At 36.2% G+C, this 22,483-nt stretch overlaps 1 protein-coding gene across 2 annotated transcripts in view; it reads left to right on the top strand.

The window, feature by feature from the left end:
• Window positions 1–22,483, top strand: part of ERV1 (Erv1/Alr family protein) — a 214,516-nt gene that overhangs the window by 128,324 nt on the left and 63,709 nt on the right. The window contains exon 3 of one of the 2 annotated variants that reach the window (XM_089818469.1): window positions 4,364–4,411. The exons of the other annotated variant lie outside the window; for it this stretch is intronic. Within the exon in view, the coding sequence (XP_089674595.1) occupies window positions 4,364–4,411 (48 nt within the window). The remainder of the gene's footprint in view (window positions 1–4,363; window positions 4,412–22,483) is intronic. 2 annotated transcript variants of the gene reach the window in all.

Raw genomic sequence — 22,483 nt, 5'->3', positions numbered from 1 at the left:
TATTGGCTTAATTCTGTGTTGATCTACTTTCACAAATTGAAATGTAGGTGGCCAAAGTGTGGGTTTCCCTATTGCCTTCCATGTCTCTTCAGATAAGACATTTATGCCAGAGCCTCTATCAGCAATAGTATTCGAGAGTTTATATCCCAGTATTTCCATTTCCACTACTGTTGGTCTCCTCCCCATTCCTATCGTGAATAGGATGTTATTTTGTTTCCCAACGTGTGCTTCTTCATTCTTCTCTTCTTTGGAGGTTATCCCTTTCATGCTTACCCCTCGTGTTAATGCTACCTGCAGCCGAGGTAATGTTTCCAGTAAATCAACAATTTTTCATAGGGATGGTGGTCTCGAGTACTTGTCTCATGATACTTGGCACACCCCTATCAGTAGGAAGTTTTTTTGGCCTTGCCTTTCCTTTTGCTAGCATTTTATCTTGAATTACTTTCTTGGCTTTGAGAAATCTTTCCTTCTTCGTAGTAGCATCTGGATAGACAAGTTTCCTGGCTTGCATCCTTGTGATGGCAAGGATTTCACTTTCTGGTTCTTCAACATCCAACATGTTCACCCTTTTTTGCCTGGGGCAGTTTGCATCCTCATGATTGCTTGGTCTACATTTACACAACATTCCTTCATTCTATCCTCCCCCATTTTGACAATCTTGTGCAAAATGTCCCCATTCATTGCTATTATTATTACTCCCTCCTCTATTATTTCTATATCCTCCTGGTGAGGCTTCTGTATTTGTGTTCTTTGGAGGGGTGGAGGATGGTGTACATTGCTCTCCTTGTGTGACGAATACTTGTGCATTTCGTGTTTTTAGATTGCAGGGACAGTCTTTGATTGCGTGTCTCAACACCTGACAAATCTCACGAAATACTTTCCTTAGACATACCCCTTTTGTATGGCCTTCCTTTTCACAGTTCATGCACCAAAGCTGCCTCCCTTATTTTTTTGTCTTCCTTACTCAGGGCTTCATTAATTGCCTCATGTCCTTACTTAGGGCTTGGATGGTTTTGGATTTGTCCTCACTTTCTTCTGAACTTTCACTTGTGCTTCCATGCCTTCTTGCCTTGGAGGTTTTGTTCTCACTTTCTATGTCCATTGCTCGAGTACATGCATCCACAAAGGTTGATGGTGGGGCTATTTTCATCTTTTTCCTAAGGAATGGTGTTAGTCCTTTAATGAACCACCTTATCCATAGGCTTGTTGTCAAGTTTTCCTATTAACTCTTTTAGCCTTCTACTGTAGGCTTTAACTGATTCACTTTTTCCTTGCCTTATATTATAAATCTCGGTTACTATTTCATCATCGTCTCTCAAGAGTTTGAATTCTCCCTCAAAGGCTGTGCGGAGATTATTGCATGTGTTCTTGCCTACCACCAAATTCGTATACCAGTCAATGGCTATACCTCTTAGTGTGGTAGGGAATTCTTTTAGCCATTTATCTGCATTATTCTCTCCATTAGCTTGCCATATGGTTATACATATTTTATAGTTATGCGCGGGGTCCTCCAAACCATCTTGGTAAATCGATGCAATTTTAGTTTGTCTATTGCCATTATGTTGCCTTTTTTTCTTCTTGGCAGAATACCTCCTCTTGCTGGTTTGCTTCAAGGTGGAATGGGCACACTTCCTCCCAATGGAACACTTCTTCCTATCGAAACACTTCCTCTCGATGGAACACTCCCTTCCGATGGAACACTCCTTCCTATTGGAACACTTCCTCTTGATGAAACACTTCCTCCCAATGGAACAATTCCTCCTGATAGAACACTCCTTATTGGAACACTTCCTCTTGATGGAGCACTTCCTTCCAATGGAACACTCCTTCCTATCGGAACTCTTCCTCTTGATGGAACACTCCTTCCTATCGGAACACTTCCTCCTGATGGAACACTTCCTTCCTATCAGAACATTTCCTCCTGATGGAACGTTTCCTGCTGATGGAACACTTTTTCTTGATGGGAAGTCCCCTCTTAACGGATGTGATTCTTGATTGCTCTATTCCCAAGTATCTTCTTCTCCTATGTTTAGGTTTTGCTAATGTCGAAGTTCTCTCTGTGCAAGGGCCTCCGGGTTTTGGCAACCTAACTTCCTTCTTGGTGTCTCAAAGATAGCCAAATTGGCTATTCCTTTGATTGTATGCTGAATCAATCCTTCTTGGCTTCTAGTGGGGTCCCCCTGCCCCCTTAAGTAATGACATCTCTCCTTCTGTTGTTGGAGACGTAATGTCCTCAAGGCTACTTCTTCCTTTGGTGCCCACCTAGGATATTTGTTTGAATTTAGGGGCATGAATTTTCTTACTGTCTATTAATTTTCTTCCTAGGATTATCCCCCTCTTCTAAGTTATGTTCCCGTGTCCTTTTAGCAAACTGCTGGAGTACTTGTTTCTCTTTCTATCTCGACTCTTTCTTCCTCAACATGTAACAAGTTTTGTGCCAACAAGTGAGGAATTTGTCCTAGTAGATCCACCGCTAGTGGCACTGAAAGTTCGTCGCGTACCATGCTCTTAGGAACCATTCTCTCATGGGCTTCCCTTTGCACGTACTAGTCGACCACAACTTCTAGGTTGTCACCAGATTGCGTGTCAACTGATCTTCTCTAGTTATTTCCTCCTCTTCTCCGTCACTATTTGTTATTTGTATACATGGTAGGAAGGGTCTTTCTATTACTACATCCTATCTTGCCAATGACCTCTAGTTTCAAACTTAGGGAATGCCACCAAAAATGTAGAATGGAAATACTACTCAAGTTCACAGAATAATAAAGATATGTATATAGAGAAAAGCATAGAATGTACCTTAATACCACAATACCAATCGACGAGGAAATGATCTACTTTATTCATACCAAAGCATCATGACTACATTATCAATATTCCAAGTGCTTATAAAAAGGGTTGGTTGGTTAGGAAGACGAAGAGATGCATTCCCTCACTTCTTAACTACCCAACCCGCTCAAGCTTAACAGATGCTAAATACAATATTACTTTATTCTCTAGTACAAGGTGGTTTTTTTGCAAGGGATGCATCCACATGAACAATGCTTTGAAGTTCTCTTTGTTTTAGGGGACACATCATAGAGGATATGTTACAAATTCCAATTTCAGAGACATAAGGGGGAAATGGGAGAATTTTTCTTTGAATTTAGCATATGGGAGAATTTTTCCTTGAGTTCCAATATAGATTTTGAAAAGAGGGTCATAACTGGTTGGTGATCTCATCAAATAGATCTTCAATAGATGTGTTGTTGCCGAAATCAACAGATTGGAAATCCTATGAGATATGATAGAAAACAGGGAGGTCTTTAGGAGGGCATAATGAGGGATTAATTGTCTTAATTACTGCTATTTGGACGTCCAGTGAAAATTTGCAACCAGAAAGCCTGCATTCATAGACATCTGGTCAAGCAGCGTTCACTTCCAGATTTTCTAATTGCGGAATAAAAATCACCTCTTCTTCTAGTGTTGATTGTAACTGCATAAAATGTTTAGGAATTCAGGTTTCATTCAGAACTGTCATTGATCATTAAATAGAAATGATAAATTCTATGGGAAGGGTTTGATGAATTGTTCTTTCTATGCTGCATATCAAGTATTTGTTCAATTGACATTGGCTGTAGGTGCATATTTTACATATTAAAATCATATATATGCATTCAAAAAGACAGAAAGGATTGCACTTGCATTTTAGTTCTTTGCCTAGATATCTTAGTAATCATTTGCAAGCATTTAAACTTCATTTAGAACCATTCCAAGAAAGCAATACAATCTACAAGATAGAGCTTGCATGTAAAGTGTTCTAAAAAGTAAAACAATTTGGTGTTTGTTAGAATTAGAACCTGTTGGGGTTCTCACAGTAGTCATCACCACAATTATTAGGTGCCAACCAACTTTATCACTGTAGCTTTGTTAAAGTCGTGATGATATTAAAAGTTGTTGACCTGATTTCATTGTAGCTCTTTTGAAATAACTTTGACATGAGAATCTTTTCCAACACCTGTGAGTAAATGATTCTTTTTCTAAATTTATGCCTAGATGACTTCAAAGTGAAAGAGTGTCTTGATATAGGACATCCACTTGAACATTGAAATTTTTGTCAGCAGGCTATGTTTGAACCTCACATTTGTGGCATTGCATGTAAAGCACATTGTTGTAGCATGCATTTACCAAAGAATTAAATGGTCTCAAGATGTTTGATAGATAAAAATAATAGACTGGTTTGACAACATAAACTGTACATGATTTTGAATTTCAATAAAATTTCATTGTTGGAAATGGGCTTGATGGTTATTTGAGCATGTTGTCTCTTATGAGGATGGCTTCTATGGATGTTTTCTAATATTTTTTCAGGTTTATCATACAGTTTCCTGACAAGCCAACAAAGCAACAAAAACGAGATGTAATAGAATTGGTATGTAAAAATCTGTATTGTGGAAAAAATGCTTGGAATATTTCATCTCTTTTGTATATCATTTTACTTATGAATGTAAGAAAAGCAGAAAATTGGCCAAAGCATGCAGTGTTGGAAAGATAGCTTAGACGACTAGTAATTGGATCTTGTTAAAATAATTCCAACAACTTTTGAGTATATATAATATAGATTCACAAGGCATAATTTAGTAATTTTCAACAAAACTCAAATATCCTTGAATCTTATTCTGTGACTCCATAACTCCATACCTTCCTTTGAATAATATGAGGATTGCAAGTTCCTCATTTCACCATGCACACTCATGATAACTCCTATAAGTAGACTCCATGACAAGACACAATCATGTCATCATCATAATGAGCAAGAGGGCATTGATAGCATCCTTGTGGTAGGGCTTCTACCTCACCATGCTCCTGTTGAGAATGTTTAGGTTTACTTGTAGGAGGGCATTATAAAATGAATGTCACTTCTGTGCCAAGGCATCAATTTCAAGTCTAAATTTACAACAAATCATATGGTAGCCAAATGAGCCAAAGCGTAATCATTTATCTCAGCGAATTACTCAGAAGCTAATTATTCAGCAGCAAATTACCTTTGATTCCCAGTGATCTTTCTTCTATTTTTGAAAGAAAATTTGAACCTAAAACTGCAAGCCCAAAATGAAACAACAAAAACTCAGGTAAATATACCTGTGAAACAACAAAAAATCGGGTAAAAAATCGTGAACTCTCAGCAAATAATCTGCAGACATTCTTTGTGGATAATATTTTCCCAAACTATACTTTGTAACATGTGAGATCGAACTGAGATGAAATGGAAAACTCTCTAACATTAGCAAAAAATGTGAAAGCACATAATTCCTCAAAATCTTTTTTTGTGAAAAGGAAATGTGCGGTACAAGGCACTCTTCCTATATCTAATCAGTTTTCCATTCTCCGCATGATCAAAGAATATGATATACTAAGCAAAAGGAATCGTAGGGCTACAGGTTAGATAACTTGAAATGCTGATCAAATATTGTCGAACAAACTAAAGCAGCAGGAAAAGTTTTTTTTTCAAAACCAAATATTGTAAACTGGTTCTTTCAGCATGCCACAATCAAAATGGTTGGACAATGGCCTTAGGAAGTAATAATCGAGCATCAAGGATTTCTTCAAAGAAATCTTATCCTAATCATCCCCTACATATAAAGATCTCTGAGCCCAGCAGGATCCTGCTTTATAAGGCCTCTCCAATACAAAAGCCCAAACCAAATCATCATAATATCAACACTTATATACCTCCTTATCGCACATCAACGCTGCCCCTTTCTGAATCCTCATTACCTTTGAGGAATCTTGAATCCTTCCCCCTTGAGCAGTCATCCAAGATAGCTAACCCTAATTCCAATCTGGATTTCACAAACAGCGGTAATAAATCTAATGAAGATATTCTTATAATCAGCAACAAAGCTACTGAAGAACAATGGTCAGATTGTATGGACGGAGATTGTTTGTATTTTGGAATGGTCCGACCTAAAAAAATTCCAGTATGATTAGATGGCTGGAAGTATTTTGCAGCTCACAAGTAAGTTTTTCAACTGTGTCTAATGGTCTTCTTTACATACACTGCAAAAATAAATCAGCAAAGGAGGACTTTCTTTCTATATCTTATTGTTTTTTAAAGGATATGCAATAAAATTTTATGAACTGGGGACCCAACTTTAATGAATCTTTAGCCCCAACCTGGGTTTCAATTTATTCTGTCCCTCCAGAAATAACTCATATTGATATCATTAAACGTATTGGATCCTCTATGGGTGAACTCATAGGGATAGAAGCAAATTTCTGCAAGTATAATAACATTAAAATGCTTATCAATGCAAAATTAGGTCTCATGGATTTTAAACCTATTAAAATAATAACCAGTAGGTCTATTTACAAATTAAATGTTTCAAAATATGAAGGTAGAATGAAAGATATTATTAAAATAGATAGTCACCAAACCTCTAATTCTAAACATTTAGCACTTAATTCATCCTTGAGAGAGATTCTGCCAATGATTCATATTAGCAATTAAAATTCACAACCAAAGCAGAGACAAGAACTCTTGGATCATTCAAACACAGAAAAAATAACCTCCAAAGGTACAAAGGAAGGTGATATCAGCAAGGATATGGAAGAAGGAGAACTTTTCGTGAGTAATTCAAACTTTAAAACCTCTCCTTTAATCTGAGGGAATCCAGCAAACAACAATCCCACATTAAGGTCACAAATAGTTCATGAAGCTACTATCTAAATAAGCTTCCCAATATTGAAGAAAACATGCATATTATGCAACAATGTGAGCAATGTGTCAAACAAAACTTATTTATTGGAGATATTAAAAACAATTTAATCTTATATAAAAGACACACATGACATATTATTAATACAAAATGACATCGGTGATCAAATTATAATATGAGAAGAGGCTAATAAGGAGCATAACATAAACATCAAATCAAAAAGTAGAGACTCAATTAGCAAGGAAATTGAATCTGCAAAGACTACAAAAAGGACTCATGCAGGGGGCAACATTCAAAATCTAGAGTACAGCAAAGAAAACCAAGATCAGACTGATACTCCAAACGTAGAAACCATTAAAGAGATTGAAATATAGACTAAGGGTGAAAAAAATTTAGGTAGTAATGAAGAAATAAGTATATCAAAACAGAATACAAATCAAGTGAATTTTGAGAAAGAAGAAGATACAATAGCAACTCCTATCAGAACAAGGGCAAACACTATCTCTCAGTTAGAGCCTCCTACACAAATCGGACACATCACTTATAGAAAAAGAGCTAAAGAAATAAGTAAGAAATCATATAAATTCTAGCAAACTTGCCAAAACGAGAAAGATCCATTAGAAATAGATAATAATTGGAAAGTTCAGAATGAAAGGGACAGACAGAATTGGAACGGCATCCCTTTGGAAGTAAAAACACATATAACAACAAATAGATCTATAGCAGCAGCAGAACATAATAATGCTTCTAGAATAGAAAAGCAAAATGTGAATTCCAAAAAATTCTGGGAAGAATTTGGGGTGCAAGGAAATCTTAACCAAAATCAATATGAAATTACAGATAAAATCAATCCAGATAGGGCAGACAAACAAACTTCCATGGATAAACATGACTTGAGTGAGATCTTCTCGGAAATAAGAGAAGAAGAGGAGAACATTCAAGATGGACTATTTGAGTACAGTTTAAACAACGTGTTGGTACCCAATAGGACCCAATATTTAAAATTTTCAGTACATGGAATCTTGAACCTCTTTGAACTAAGGTTCAAAGCAGTTTGAAGTGGTTTGAAATGTTTCACCTTGCAGTTGCAGTGCGGAAGTCCAGTGATTCGAAGATCAAAGGTTCAAGGTTCAAATCCTGTGTTGCAGATTCAAAATGTCAGGTTTCAGATTAAGATTCAAATCCCTGACATGCAAATTTGAGTACCATTATTAGAGCCATAAGCACGAAGGTTCAAGGTTAAAGGTTTGACACAATGTTGTGGTTCAAATTCAGTGAATTCCTGTCCAGTTCAAAAGTGCAGTTTGTGAGTTCACTAGTTTGAAGGATCAAATGTTTCAAATGTAAAAGTAATGGTCCAAGTTCATTTCAGAAGTTCAGTGGTTCAGAAATTTCAGAGGGTCAACAAGTTCAGAATTTAAAATGCAGGTTCAAAAATTCATTTAGATCCCTAGTTCATAGTACGGGTTGATGATTCAGCAGTCGAGAGTATAGAATATTCATAAATGCAGAGTTTTAGAATTCGAGCATTTGAGGCATTTTGAAGAATGCTAGTCTTCAAGGATTGTGAGTGCGGATTTCTAAGTTCTTAAACAACTATGATTATGCAAATTCAAAGAAGCCCGCAAAAATCATGGCATTAATATTCATTAAGTGAATACACTATGCACAGGCATCAAGATTGATAATCGAATCATCCATATGATCAAAGGTGGTAAGGATGTTCCCATCCATTTGATAGAATACGAGTTCAACCTGCACATGGAAAAGAAATACTAACAAGAAACAAGAGGAACCTGCAAGGCATTGTAGTGATGTAATATTAATGGTCTAGTACAATGTTCCGATCATCGGCAACCTCGTTGATAAAAGCATCTTAATACTAATATCGAAGGTGTTGGCTTGAGCTCTGTTAGTCTCCAAATGTGAGGGATGCACGGGACCCATTTGGCAAGACGACGGCCTTCCTCTTTGATCAAGCCAATTTTGGAAGGCTCTTTGTTGACTATCATGACAAAGATCACAATATGAACTTGATTCATTTGGAGATCAATGGAATCACTGCATTTATGAAGCACTGCAGCTGCAATGTTTAGCCCAATTGTCTTCTCCAAATAGAGGAAAGAAATTTTTTTATGCAGTGTTGGGATCTTTAAAAGATGCCCCCTTGTCTCGATGCAAGTTGTGGTTATGGGAATCGTGCTACACAATTTTGGAGGCTCCACATGGTCCCTATTGTAGTGTATCCATTTTGAATGGTAAAGTATAAACATAGTGAAGGGCACACTGGAAATGACATCGAACTGCTCTCTAAATCATCCCAAATCCAGCATAAGGAGTCGGCTTCATCCTCCCATTTACCTTCGTTCATCAGATCGATAGCTTTGAAATGCAAAAGGTACCATTCCCATAATGCCTTGTACCAAGCTAGTCATAATCAAAATCATCATAACCCAATTGGGGGGCCTTCATATAACGAGGTGACGCCGTGAAATTTACAATTGATTTTCAAGGGAGGCAATAGATTAAAATTTTCGAATGTGTATGAGCCACCTATAATGAAATTTGTGCAGGTTATTTATAAAGACATCATACACATCGACAGAGAATTCAAAGGGCGCGTAGTATGCCTAGGAACATGGGATGCCTGTAGATGTATGTGTGCAGTCTACTCAACATAATGTCATAGAGATTCATTCATAAGAGCTAGAATTCGGTGACTACATGCAAGAATTTGGTAGTTTTCTGATATTGAAAATGCTAATGATAAAGGCGGAGAATAGAAGTAAGAACACACTCGATGCACATGGGGTTGGTTTCAATTTTGGTATGGCAACTTTGAATCCGAACATTTCCTTGTGTCCTAGATACATAAATGCATTGAGAAGAAAGTTACACATCTAAATGAGATGACACTAGCTACAATGCTAGAAAGGTTGATTATCTCTAAGAGGACAATGCACCTCTTTGCCAAACCTGAAATTTGTCCCTTCTCACGATGTTGTTAGATGGATTGAAAGGAGAATGCATGACAAGTACTTGACAAAATGTTGAAACCAATCACAGGTGCTCATGAATAAAAATTCGAAGAGAAGCTTAAATAATTATAATGTTTTATTAAACATTATAATTGCCCTTCACATCGTTATTTTTCCTTGACAATGAGATGTATAATGCTATTTAAAGGATAAATAAAAATCGGGTGAAAAAGGGGCTTTCTTATGACTTAGTTTTGATAATTGAAAAGATCCCAGCAAAGCAAAAAGACAGGAAGAGTTTCCAAGAAACGGTTATAGAGACCAAGTAGAATTTTGGTTTTTCGGAATTCTATTTAATGGAGGAGATCAAATCGAAGAGGGCCCCTGGTGGTTCCATTTTTTCCAGTTTTTCCAATTCTTCTAAAGGAGAGAAAGCAAACTTTGGGGTTGTGGAAGAGCAGAGCTCTTGTTCTTTTTCTGAACTTTGTGTTAGGGAAAGGGGGAAATCTTGATTTTTAGCATAATGTACGGGGGGGAGGGGGAATTTCTATTTCCTCTAGGTAGTGATTTTGATGCAAATGTGTTGTAAGATCTATGTAATCTTCTATGCTTTAGAGAAGGGAGATTTGGAAGATAATTGCACGTCAAAACTTCGAGTTTGGGCAGTTTTCTTTCCACTGTTTGCGATCTTTGTATAGCTTTCAGTTTTCTCTAAATGCATTTTAGTGTCACTATTTTCTGAATACATTTTGAATTCAAGATATCTTTGAAGCTTTGGTTCTTCACTTTCTCCAGAGGATGGAAGATTTATTCCTTGTTTTTCATTCCTTTTGTCATGTAAAATCTGGATAAATGGACTATGTCGTTTATTTCCTCTAGCTGCTTAGTTTTTTTGCATCAATTTTTTGTTTACGGATAGATGTTTATAAACCCTTTGTGCTTTTAGGTTAAAAGCATCCGTATTTGTATTTCTATGAATTCATTGTAAATCATACATGGGGAGCTATACTTGGATAAATTTAGATGGCGCTTACGCTTTTCAATAGCGAAGTGACCCAACTATTAGTGCATATTTAGTCTTCCTATCTGGGCTTTTGGGGTTAATTTGTGTTTATTTCTTTGGAGGACAATCTGTTCACTAACACAACTCTAAGGAAAATATGGATTCATTAGGATTAACATGTAATATGAAAGGTATAGAAGCTCATTGTTGTGGAAAAAAAAAAAAGAAAAGAGGTAGGAAAACATTAGCTGAGCTAAGAACAGTGGCTGGTAAAATAGGGAATCAAAAAAAGATTCATGAAATATTGGAAGTTGGGAAGGGGAAAAGCCTTCCCTCAGAAATGAGGTTAACAATGCTCCTAACAAAAAACGCTTACTAAAGCATAATTTGACTCTATTTGAAACAGAAGTAATCTTAATTCAAGAAACAAAACTAAGTTAGAAGGAGATAAATTAAGCAAGAAGCTTGTGGTATCGAAATTTGAATTAATAGAATCTGAGGGTGTTTCAGGAGGTATAAACATCATTTGGGATCTTAGGAAAATAGAATTCAAGAGATTATTAGTAAGTAGGAATTGGATGACTGGAAAAATCAAAAGCTTCAAAGGAGATCTACAATTTATCTTAATTAATGTATATAGGCCCATAGCTATAGCTAGTGAGAAAGCCATATTGAGTGAAATAAGTATGTTCATAAGTAGAAATCCTTCAGATCTCTTTTGGATAGTAGGGGACTTTAACTCTTTTAAATCTAGAAGAAAAAAATGGGGGATCTCAAGTAATCACCCAAGTCATGACAGATTTCAGAAACTAGTTTATAAAAGAAAATTTAATTGATTATGTCCCAACAAATGGTCTCTTTACCTGGTTTAATAGAGGAAAGGACTTTTATCAAATAGTAGAAAGGCTTGACAGATCTATCTGTAAAGGGGATCTTAGTAACTTCAACCACCTTGTTCAAACTTCAATACTTCCAAATGCAGGATTTGATCATTATCTAGTCAGATCAGAAATATCAGCATCACATAAACCTTCCAGAAATCCATTCAAATGTGAAAAAATGTGGTTTCAAGATGAAACATTCATGGCACATATACAAAATTAGTGGTTAGAGAGGAATTTTGAAGGATCCAAAATGTTTTGTTTAGTCTCTAAACTAAAGATATTAAAAGAAAACATCCTAAAATGGAATGAAAATCACTTTAGCAATATATTCAAAGAAAAATTAGAGACAAAAGAAGAATTAAAAGAACTCAATGAAAATATCGTGAAAGAAGGTATGGATAATAACACATTTATCAAAGAAAAAGAATTATTATCAAAACAAGATTGTATACTAGCAAAAGAAGAAATCTTTTGGAGACAGAAATCAAGGGAAACATGGTTGATAGATGGAGATCATAATACAAAATTCTTTCATAATAGTACAATTAATAATGGGAATGTTATTAGAATCTCTAAAACTAAAGACAATCAAGGTAATGTCACAAATATCCCCAAACAAATAACAGAAATATTTGTAGATTATTATACCAGTATTCTCAATAATAATGAAAACTCAAACTTAAGAGCACAAAATGTAATCCCAAAACTGATTACTAATGAGAACAACAAATTTATAAATAGAGCTTTCTCTAAAGAAGAAATCAAAACAACTCTTTTGAAATTTCGCCTAGATAAGTATCTTGGTCCGGATGGATTTCAAGACTTTTTCTTTCGTATGTGTTTGGACATTTTAGGAGATGATCTATGAAAAGCAGTTGAAGCCACAAGAAACTCTGGGTCGTTACTAAGAAAAATCAACAATACATTCTTAGCTCTTATACCTAAAAAAACCAATCGTGAAGAGCCTGGTGATTATCGCCCTATTGCACTATGCAAGACCATTTATAAAATCTTAACTAAAGCAATGACAAATAGACTTAAAACAGTCTTGCCCAAACTCATCTCAGAAGAGAAAATTGGATTCATGCCTGATAGATCAATTTAAGATGGTATTATCATTATTCAAGAAGTAATTCACTCTTCCCAAAAAAATAAAGAAACTTGCATGCTCATGAAATTAGACATTCAAAACGCATATGACACAGTGGATTGGAGTTTTTGTGTAGAACCCTTGAAACCCTTGGTTTTTTACATCAATGGATAAATCTTATCTACAACTGTATTGCCACCCCGAAAATCTCTTTACTAATCAATGGTACTCCATAAGGTTTCTTCAACATCTCAAGAGGAATAAGACAAGGGGACCCGATTTCACCCTTCCTATTCATCATAATGGCAGAGGCCTTTGGAAGAAGTATTAAGAAGGCTCAAGAGGAATCACTCGTTAAAGGAGCTATAGCCGCGGAAGGTATATCTAGAATTACTTACCAACAATTTGCGGATGATACCATCTTGCTAGGAGAGAGCACAATGGAAGAAGCTCGAAATTTCAAACGCATTATTACAACATATACGGAAACCTCCGGTCAAAAAGTGAATGAAGACAAATCTGATTTATTTTTCTTAAATACCTCCACAATTTTAGATAATAGAATTTGTCAATACATGGGATTCAAGAAAGGTTCTTTTTCTTGCAAATATTTAGGTTTACAACTAGAAAAGGTAATAAGGAATCTAAGTCATGACAAACTATTTTAGAGAAATTTGATAAAAAAATGGAGAATTGGAAAGGTAGATGGTTAACTAATGAAGCTGAAGCAACAAACTTAAAATCAGTATTTACAGCCATTCCAACTGATCAAATGTCGCGTATTCCTTTACCCAAAGGAGTAAAAAATATATTAGACCAAAAGATGAGATTTTTTTTTTGGAATGGGATAGAGGACAAGAAAAAAAAAGCTCTTGTCAAATGGGACAAAATATGCAGACCAAAAAATGCAGGAAGTTTAGGTATAAAAAATTTAAGTTGGCAAAATGAAGCATTGGGGGTAAGACTAATATGGAGAATGTTTCATGAGAAAGACAATAAATGAGCAAAAATTCTATGTCACAAATATCTAACTCCGTCTGATCCAACATCCTTATTTCGTACTAACAATCCCCCGATGGGATCTAGAACTTGGACTTTTATGATGCAATGTCTAACCCTTATCAATAATATTCTTACTTGGGATATAGGCAATGGGAGGAATGCTCTATTTTGGGAAGACTCTTGGGATGGCCTCCCAGCTCCCAATAACCTAAGTCTCCCCTTAAATATAAAGAATACATTGACCAATGATATACTATTATCAAACCCTCTCCACATCAGCACAATCATCAAGATACATATGGAGATCAGTTTTAGATACGATTTTTTCAGAACATGAAAAACAACAATATGAATTATTCATCAATTAAAGAACAACAAATCATAAAGATAGAGAGGACAAACTTATATGGGGAGCCTACGAGGATGGACAATATAGACTGAAAAAAGATATGAGATAATTATCAAATCAGAAAGATGGGATGCAATAGATATCCCTTTAACTCTATGCTTGTATCCAGTATGCCTGCCAAAAGAAGGCATCTTTTTATGGGCAGCTATCCAGAATAGGATTCTAATGGTAAATAGATTTATGAAAATGGGTTTTGAAGAACCCTTGAGATGTTCATTATGAAAACCAACTTGGAAACAATAGATACCTATTATTTAATTGCCCATTCACCAAAACATGTTGGCTTTGGCTATGTAACAAATTAAATTGGCATTAAACTCTCAAACAATCTTTGGGAACATCTCAAAAGCTGGCCCAAAAATGGATATTTCAAAATCTACAACCACCTTTGGAAGGTATCCTCGTCCATCTTACTATAGGAAATTTGGAAAGAGAAATCATAGAATTTTCGTTAATGAAGAATTGTCTATACCTTCCTTTTTGAACAAAGTAGAGACAAGTATCACAAAAAATATAAATAATGAACTTAGACATTCAGTTAAAGAAGAAGGTACCTTTTTCAGAATGGGATGCAGAAATGAGGTAGAATTGGCACAATCTGATCAATCTTTCCATGCTATATCCTAAAGCAAACAAGCAGGAAAGAGAAAGTTGTAAAAGGAATCCACCACCTAGCAAATGGGCTGTAGTTAGAATAAAGTAACTATTATGTTATTATGTTTAGTACTTGTTAAAGCTAGTCAGGTTGGGTAGTTAGGTGGTGAGGAAATGTGTTGGTTGGTTTCCAACTAATTGACTCTTCTATAAACATTTGGAACATTGGTAATGTACTCATGTTGGTTTTTGGTATTAATAAAGACATTATTTCCTTGCCTACTGGTATTGTGGTATGAATGGTATGTTCTAAACTGCACTTCATATGTATTAGTTGGATTCTTATGTATATCTACGAGAAAGTGTGTAATATTCCAATTTACATTTTTGGCACCGTTGCCTAAGTCCGAACTTGGAGGTCGGTAGGATGGAGTAATGGGAAGGCCCTTTATACCCCTCATCCAAGTAACAAATAGTGACAGGGAAGAAGAGGAAATAACTAGGGAAGATCAGTTGACATGTGATCTGATAATGGCTTGGGAAGTTGCGGTCAATCAGTATGTACAAAGGCAAGCTTGTGAGAGAATAGTCCCTGAGGGTATGGTATGCGAGGAACTTTTGTGCCACTAGTAGTGTATGATCAGCTGGAAGAGATCCCTCACCTATCTATACGAAATTTGTTACAAGTGGAAGAGGAAAGTGCAGAGACATAAAGGGAAAGGAGGAGACAACGAGTACTACAACAATTTGCAAAAAGGAGGACAAGGGAGAACGAAGAATGTGAAAATTCCAAAAAGGGAAACAAACATTAAAATGATTCATGCCCCTGATTCCTAATATATATCCTAGGTGGGCATAGGGAGAAGAAACTGGGGAAGAAGTCGCCTTGAGGATACTACATCTCTAGCAGCAGGAGGAGGGACGTCGTAACTAAAAAGGAGGACAAGGGGATTCCACGAGAATCCAAGAAGGATTGATCGAGAATACAATTGAAGGTATAGCAAATTTGGTCATCTCTAGGACACCAACAAGGAAGTTGGGATACAAAAATCTAGAGACACCCGTATGAAGAGACTTTTGATAGGAACGAAGTCAAGAAGGGGATACTTTTAGTAGTTCCTCCTCGAGAAGGAACTTCCAACCGAGAGGGAGTGTTCCATCGAGAGGAAGTGTTCCATTAGGAGGTGCTCCATCGAGAGGCATTCCATTGGGAGGTGTTCACATAATGGCAATAGACAAACAAAAATTACCAAGGTTCACAAGGGATGACTCGGAGGACCCTGCTCGCCACTGTAAAACATGTATAACAATATGGCAGGCGAATGAACAAAATGACGTGGCGGAATGGCTAAAAGCCTTTCTAGCCACATTAAGGGGTATTGCCATTGATTGGTATATGGACTTAGAGGCAAGAAAGAAAAACACATGGAATAACATCCACATAGCCTTTGAGGAAGAATTCAGACTCCTGAGAGATGACGATGAAATAGTAATGGAGATCTATAACACAAGACAAGGGAAGAGTGTGATGTCCCCATTTCCAAGATCAATTTTAATAAGAGTTAATATAAGGAATAAATAAATAAGTAAAAGATAATATAAATATAATTGTGCTTGATAAAGTTAAATAAATAATAATACCAAATTTATAAGGTTGAATTTAATAAATAATACTAATAAAAAATAATGATAAAAGTATTATAGCATAATTTAATATTATTGAATATATTTTTTTATCAAATTGATATAGTATAATATTATATCAATTGATATATAACAGTATTATGAAAATAGTATGATATATCTAACCCTATTGATAAAATAATGTAGATAAATTCTTAAATAAATATATTATGAATGATAATAATAAATCTATTAATAAGCATAATGCTTTTATCAAATCAATATAATATAATATTATTAATTGATATATAGTGAAATTCTTAAATAAAATAATAATCATATATTATTATTATTATAAATATACTTTTAATTTGAAAATATATTATTATTAATATAATTTAATAATTCAAGATTACATGCCTTTAGTAATAAATCTAACTAAACTATATTATAATTGAAATATAATATGTACTAATCAAATATTTTAATATGCTAAATTAAATAATGGGTAGACACGACCTTTGCCTATACTCATAAATCATATATTAGCATGGAAAAATATTAATGGAACGGGGGATAGGAGGGACTAGGTTGTAGAAGAAGAATTTAAAAGAATCATATCCGAGTCAGACAACTATTTATATAAAAATATGGAACCTTACCTTGCAAACATAATCCATAGGGATTCATCAATCGAGAAGGAATGCAAATCAGTTTGCTAGTGGAAGACAGTGACTTAGGCGATGAAATGTAAAATCAATATCCTAGGAATAGAGGTGATATTATTCCAACCTATGAATATGCAATGGAGAGACAATGCGTATCAAATGATTGTGGAAATTCATATGAATAAACCACATAATAGACGGGATTGGGTGGATATTGAAGAGTGTGGGTTTAGATATAATGAGTCAAAACTCTGCAATGGATGGTATATCTTAGTCAATGGATTCAACAAACAAGTTAGACGTTGATAGCTATCGTGGAGCATCCACAAAGAGAAACTAGTCTACTATCATTTGAAGGCATGTTCTACAGACCAGAGCAAGGAGGATTTCAGAGATTGAAATGGAGGATTCAAATCTATTTCAGAAGTTCACTTCCAGTATAGAAGACAGCTATATCATACATCAATGCAAAGAAAGGAAAATAGGTATAGTTGGCTAGCAAGGAGTATTCCGGCTATGATAAGTAATAAATAATGAAAAATCTATCAACAATAACTGATAATAAGAGAATAAAAAATCGACTCATCCAAAGATAAGGCACATGGTATCTATTGATGGTTTGGATAGAAAGAAGAGCATAGTCATATCAATGATCCTACATAATAACCTGTAGTTAAACTAGAAGTGCATGCTCTCTATCCATAGGAGTTACTTGAGAATGTGCTAGTGATGTGGGGTGGGGAGAGTCTCCTTATGATAACCAGTTTACACAGTACTAGAACTATTGACTATTATGGTACATACATTTGGTAAAAGTAAAAGAATGTAGAGAATGATTACGTCTGCAGAAGATATATGTTTAGAGGAATGACCGAGAGTCTTAAGGATATAGAATTGGGTAAGAGGAGAGATTTGAAGAATATATAAACTGAGAAAGGACATATATCAACATTTAAAATACCATAAAGATGTCAAACAATCATAAGTCATATACTAGACCTGGAAGTATTCTCTCAAGTTTATCTAAATTTGATTAAGTTGGAAGGTTAACTTATTTGAGAACCAATAAATGAATATAATCACCATATATGATTTTAAGGGAAACTAATCCTTTATAACTGTTTTGTCATACCTAATACAGAGGAAGCTCTAAGTATACGTATTATAAAATCTTCTATAAATCCAACTCATTAAGATTATGTACATTTGAGGAGCATAAATATGGACCATTGACATACCATTGGAATTATATTGTTAATTTAGAAGTTATAGCTACAATCAAGGTCCAATTTCATAAAGAGAATTAGATAAAAAATTGGTGTTTCCTAATTTTATAGTACGTTCCCAGCAAGGACATTACAAAGAGTGAATCTGTCAAGGCCTATAGCAGAAGAATGAAAGAGCTGATGGGAAAACTAGATAAAAAGCTAGTATATGGACTAAAGAAACGATTGTTCATCAAAAGATTAACATCTCTCAAGAGAAAGATGAAGATAGTCCCACTATCTACCTTTGTAGATGCATGTACCTGTGCCATGGACATAGAGAGTGAGAGTAAAACTTCCAAGGCAAGAAGGCATGGAAGTTCAAGTGAAAGTTTGGAGGAGAGCAAAGAAGAATCTAAAACCATTCAAATCCTAAGGAAAGACTTGAGGCGTTTAATGGAGGTGGTAGGGAGCAAGGAAGAAAGGAAAGAAGGGAGAGAACTTTGGCATATAGAGTGTGAAAAAGAAGGCCATACTAAGGGAGCATGCTCGAAGAAAGCATTTTGTGAGATCTGCCAGGTATTGGGGCACGAAATTAAAGATTGCCCCTATAATTTGAAAACAAGGAGTGCCCAAGTATTCCTAACCCAAGGGGAGCAATCCACACCTCTTTCTACTCTGCCGAAGAACACAAATACAAAAGCCTCCCTAGGGGGATACAGAAACAACAAGAGAGGAAGCAACAATAATAGTAACAATAATAGCAACAACACACCACAACGGCCACTCCAATATGATTCCAAGGGGAGGCCAATGATTCAATGTAGGAGATGTAATGAATGGGGACACTTTTCATGAGATTCTCAAAGCAGAGGACAAAATGGAGGGATGCTCTACAAATGGTGTGAGCTAGGCAACCATGAGGATGCAAATTGCTCGAGACAAATGGGAGTAAATATGCTAGACATTGATGATCCAGAAGGCGAAATTCTTGTAGTCACTAGGATGCAGCTGTAAAATTAACCTATCTGGATGCTAAAACACATTCAAGATAGCATCAGAGAGGAAGGAAAAGTAAAACCGGAGAAGCCTACTTCAAATAGAGGTGTAACGAATATTGCTGGAAACTGCTATTCCAGTGAAAATAGGTGATCTATTAGAAACACTATCCCAACTACAGGTAGCGCTAACACAGAGCGTAAACCCGAAATGGGTAACATCAAAGAAAGGAAAGGAGGGAGAAGTACGCACAAAAGACAATACATTATTCACCATAGGGATGGGGAGAACACCAGCTGTAGTAGAGATGGAGATACTAGGGAGTAAACTCTCAAATACTATCGTGGATGGAGGTTTGAGTGTAAATGTTTTATTAGAAGAAACATGGAGGGAAATAGGGAAACGCACACTTTGGTCTCCGACATTTCAACTAGAGGGAGAAGACCAACATGGAATCAAGAGTATAGGGATGCTGATGGGACAAAAAGTCATAGTTGGTAAGCAACAATTCCTTATTGATTTTGTGGTTATCACTCTAGAGAAGAAAGGATACGATGCTCTATTAGGGAGGGGATGGCTAGTTGTAACAAAAGCTACCCATAATTGGAAATGAATCACTCTATCTATTGAGTCAAAAGGAAGAAAGTACATCATAGACCTCAAGAACCAGTCAGTAAGTCAGGACTTGGTTTCCAATTCAAAAGAAGTAGACTATGGAGGGATGGAACTAGATGAGGAAGGAGTACTAAGATTAGGGGAATGCTCAGAAGATGACACAAGTTCCCTTAATGGATTATTTCATTGGTAGATGGGAGACTATGAAGTTTTCCATGCGGAATGTAATATGCTGGAGGTACAAGAATTTGAATCGGAGGAACAATACCTGGAAGGATACACAGAGTATAAGGAAGGGAGGGCAACCCTTAACAAGACACTTGCTCACACTTTTGACCAGAAGGTGGAATACGAAGAGGCCAAGCTCCAAGCATTGAGCCTCGGAGAAGGAGATCAACCCAAGGAAATATGGATAGGAGATGATTGGGACCTAGTATTGAAAGTGGCAACACTTAGAATCTTCTTGGAGTACAAGGACGTTTTTGCTTGGATGTACAAAGACTTGAAGGGAGTCCCATTGTTACCTGGAGCAAGACTAGTTGGAAAAGACCTTATAGAATGAATAAAAACTATGTAGAAAGGGTCGGAGAAGAAATCACAAAGATGTTAGAAGTAGGGATAATATTCAAAGTACAAACGAGTGAATGGGTATCTCCTATAGTCATATCACTCAAGAAGAATGATGCTCAGATTCAGATATGTGTAGATTTCAGATGTTTGAACGTGGTAACAATAAAAGACCCATTTCCCATTTTGTTTACAGATAGCATTTTGGAGGAGGTAGCTGGTCATGAGATGTATTCCTTCATGGACAGATTTTTAGGATATAATCAAATTAGCATTATGGAAGAAGATAAGCTAAAAACTACATTTGTGGTTGAAGACGGGGTATATGCCTATAGTAGGATGCCTTTTGGTCTATGCAATGCACCAGCCCCATTCTAGAGGATAATACTACATATCTTTGATGGAATGTCTATGGAAAAATTCAAAGCATTCCTAGATGATTGGTCGGTTTACAGTGGGCACGAGCAACACCTCAAAATTCTAGGAGAATGCATGGAGAAATGTCGAAGATCGAGATTAGCTCTCAATCCAAAAAATTGCAGGTTCATGGTTCCACATAGGAGACTACTTGGGCATATTGTGTGCAAAGAAGGATTGAAGACAGATCTTGATAAGATCAAGGTGATTCTGGAAATGGAAGCGCTGTCCAATGTAATAGGTATCAAGTCATTTCATGGTCATGTAAGATACTATAGAAGATTTATAAAAGGATTAGTCGAAGTATCAATGCCATTAGAAAGATTAACCAGGAAAGGCGAGCGGTTTGGGTGGAAGGAAGAGTAGGAAGACACCTTCCAAGAACTGATGAAAAGATTTAGTCGGGGCCCCTATCCTCATATCTTGACTAGGACAAAGAATTCTATGCCCATGTGGATGCCTCCAATTATGCAATAGGTGCCAAGGGAAGGAAGGGTTGGATCATTCTATATATTTTGCAAGCAGGCTCCTATCTAAAGCAGAGCGTAACTACAGTACCACGGAGAGGGAAGCATTAGGTATGGTGCATGCTGTGCAGGAATTCAAACATTACTTACTAGCGATACCCTTTACATTTTTTGTTGACCACAAGCATTGATGTATTTAGTGAATAAACTGATAATTCAAGGGAGAGTAAGTAGATGGCTAATTCTACTGCAAGAATTTACATTTAAAATTATAGTGAGGCCGGAAAAATCTCATTTGATTGCTGATCAATTCTCAAGGATCAAGTCAGGGGAAGCTTCGGGGAGTGGGGTGTGTGAGGATTTTCCAGATGCACGCCTATTTCAGATTGCAGTGTTCCCTCAATGGTACAAAAAAATTGGACACTATTTATCAACAACAACCTTTCCGAAGGAAATGCTTACAGCAGAAAGGAGAAAAAATGCATTAAAAAGTAGCACATTCCAGCTAATTGAAGGGTTATTGTACAAAATGGGACCTAACGAAATATTGAGGAGATGTGTAATGGAGGAAGAAATTCTAATGGTCTTGAGTGAGGCCCATGAAGGATTGGCGGGAGGTTACATGGGACCAGATGCTACGACGAGGAAGGTACTTTTGGGATGACTATGGTGGCCGACATTGTTTGTAGATGTGAGGGAATGGGTATTGAGTTATGACACTTGTCAAAGAGTAGGAAGGCCACTCAAAAGAGACTTTATGCCATTATTTTCGTCCAAATTTGAACGGTGGGGACTAGATTTTGTGGGACCCTTACCGGTAAGCAAAAGTCATTGGTGTAAGTACATAGTGGTGGCAATAGAGTACTTAAGGAAATGGGCCGAAGTACAGGCTCTTTCAGACAATACTGCTCTTAGCATGGTTAGATTCTTATATGAACAAATAGTCACCAAATTCGGGATTCCACTCTAGCTAACAAGTGACTGAGGAGTACATTTTGTCAATCATACCATTAGGAGGATGACAAGTGAGTATAAAATTTTTCATTCTTTATCTAGTCCTTATTATCCAAGAGCAAATGGCTAAGCTGAGTCTATGAACAAAGTAATAGTGGCAATCCTATATAAAACTTGTGGAGTCGAAGGGCAGGATTGGGAAGAGAAAATCCTGACAGTGGTCTAGGCATACAAGACTACATATAAAGCCATTATTGGACGTACCCCCTTTTACCTCATGTACGAATAGGAGGCAGTGGTGCCAATGGAA

This window comes from Cupressus sempervirens, chromosome 3 (genome assembly GCF_028749045.1).
Source record: "Cupressus sempervirens isolate cs-2001-9-10 chromosome 3, ASM2874904v1, whole genome shotgun sequence".
NCBI classification, from domain to species: Eukaryota; Viridiplantae; Streptophyta; class Pinopsida; order Cupressales; family Cupressaceae; genus Cupressus; species Cupressus sempervirens.
Note: the sequence above shows the minus strand (reverse complement) of the source record. Positions and strands in the feature narration are given on the sequence as shown.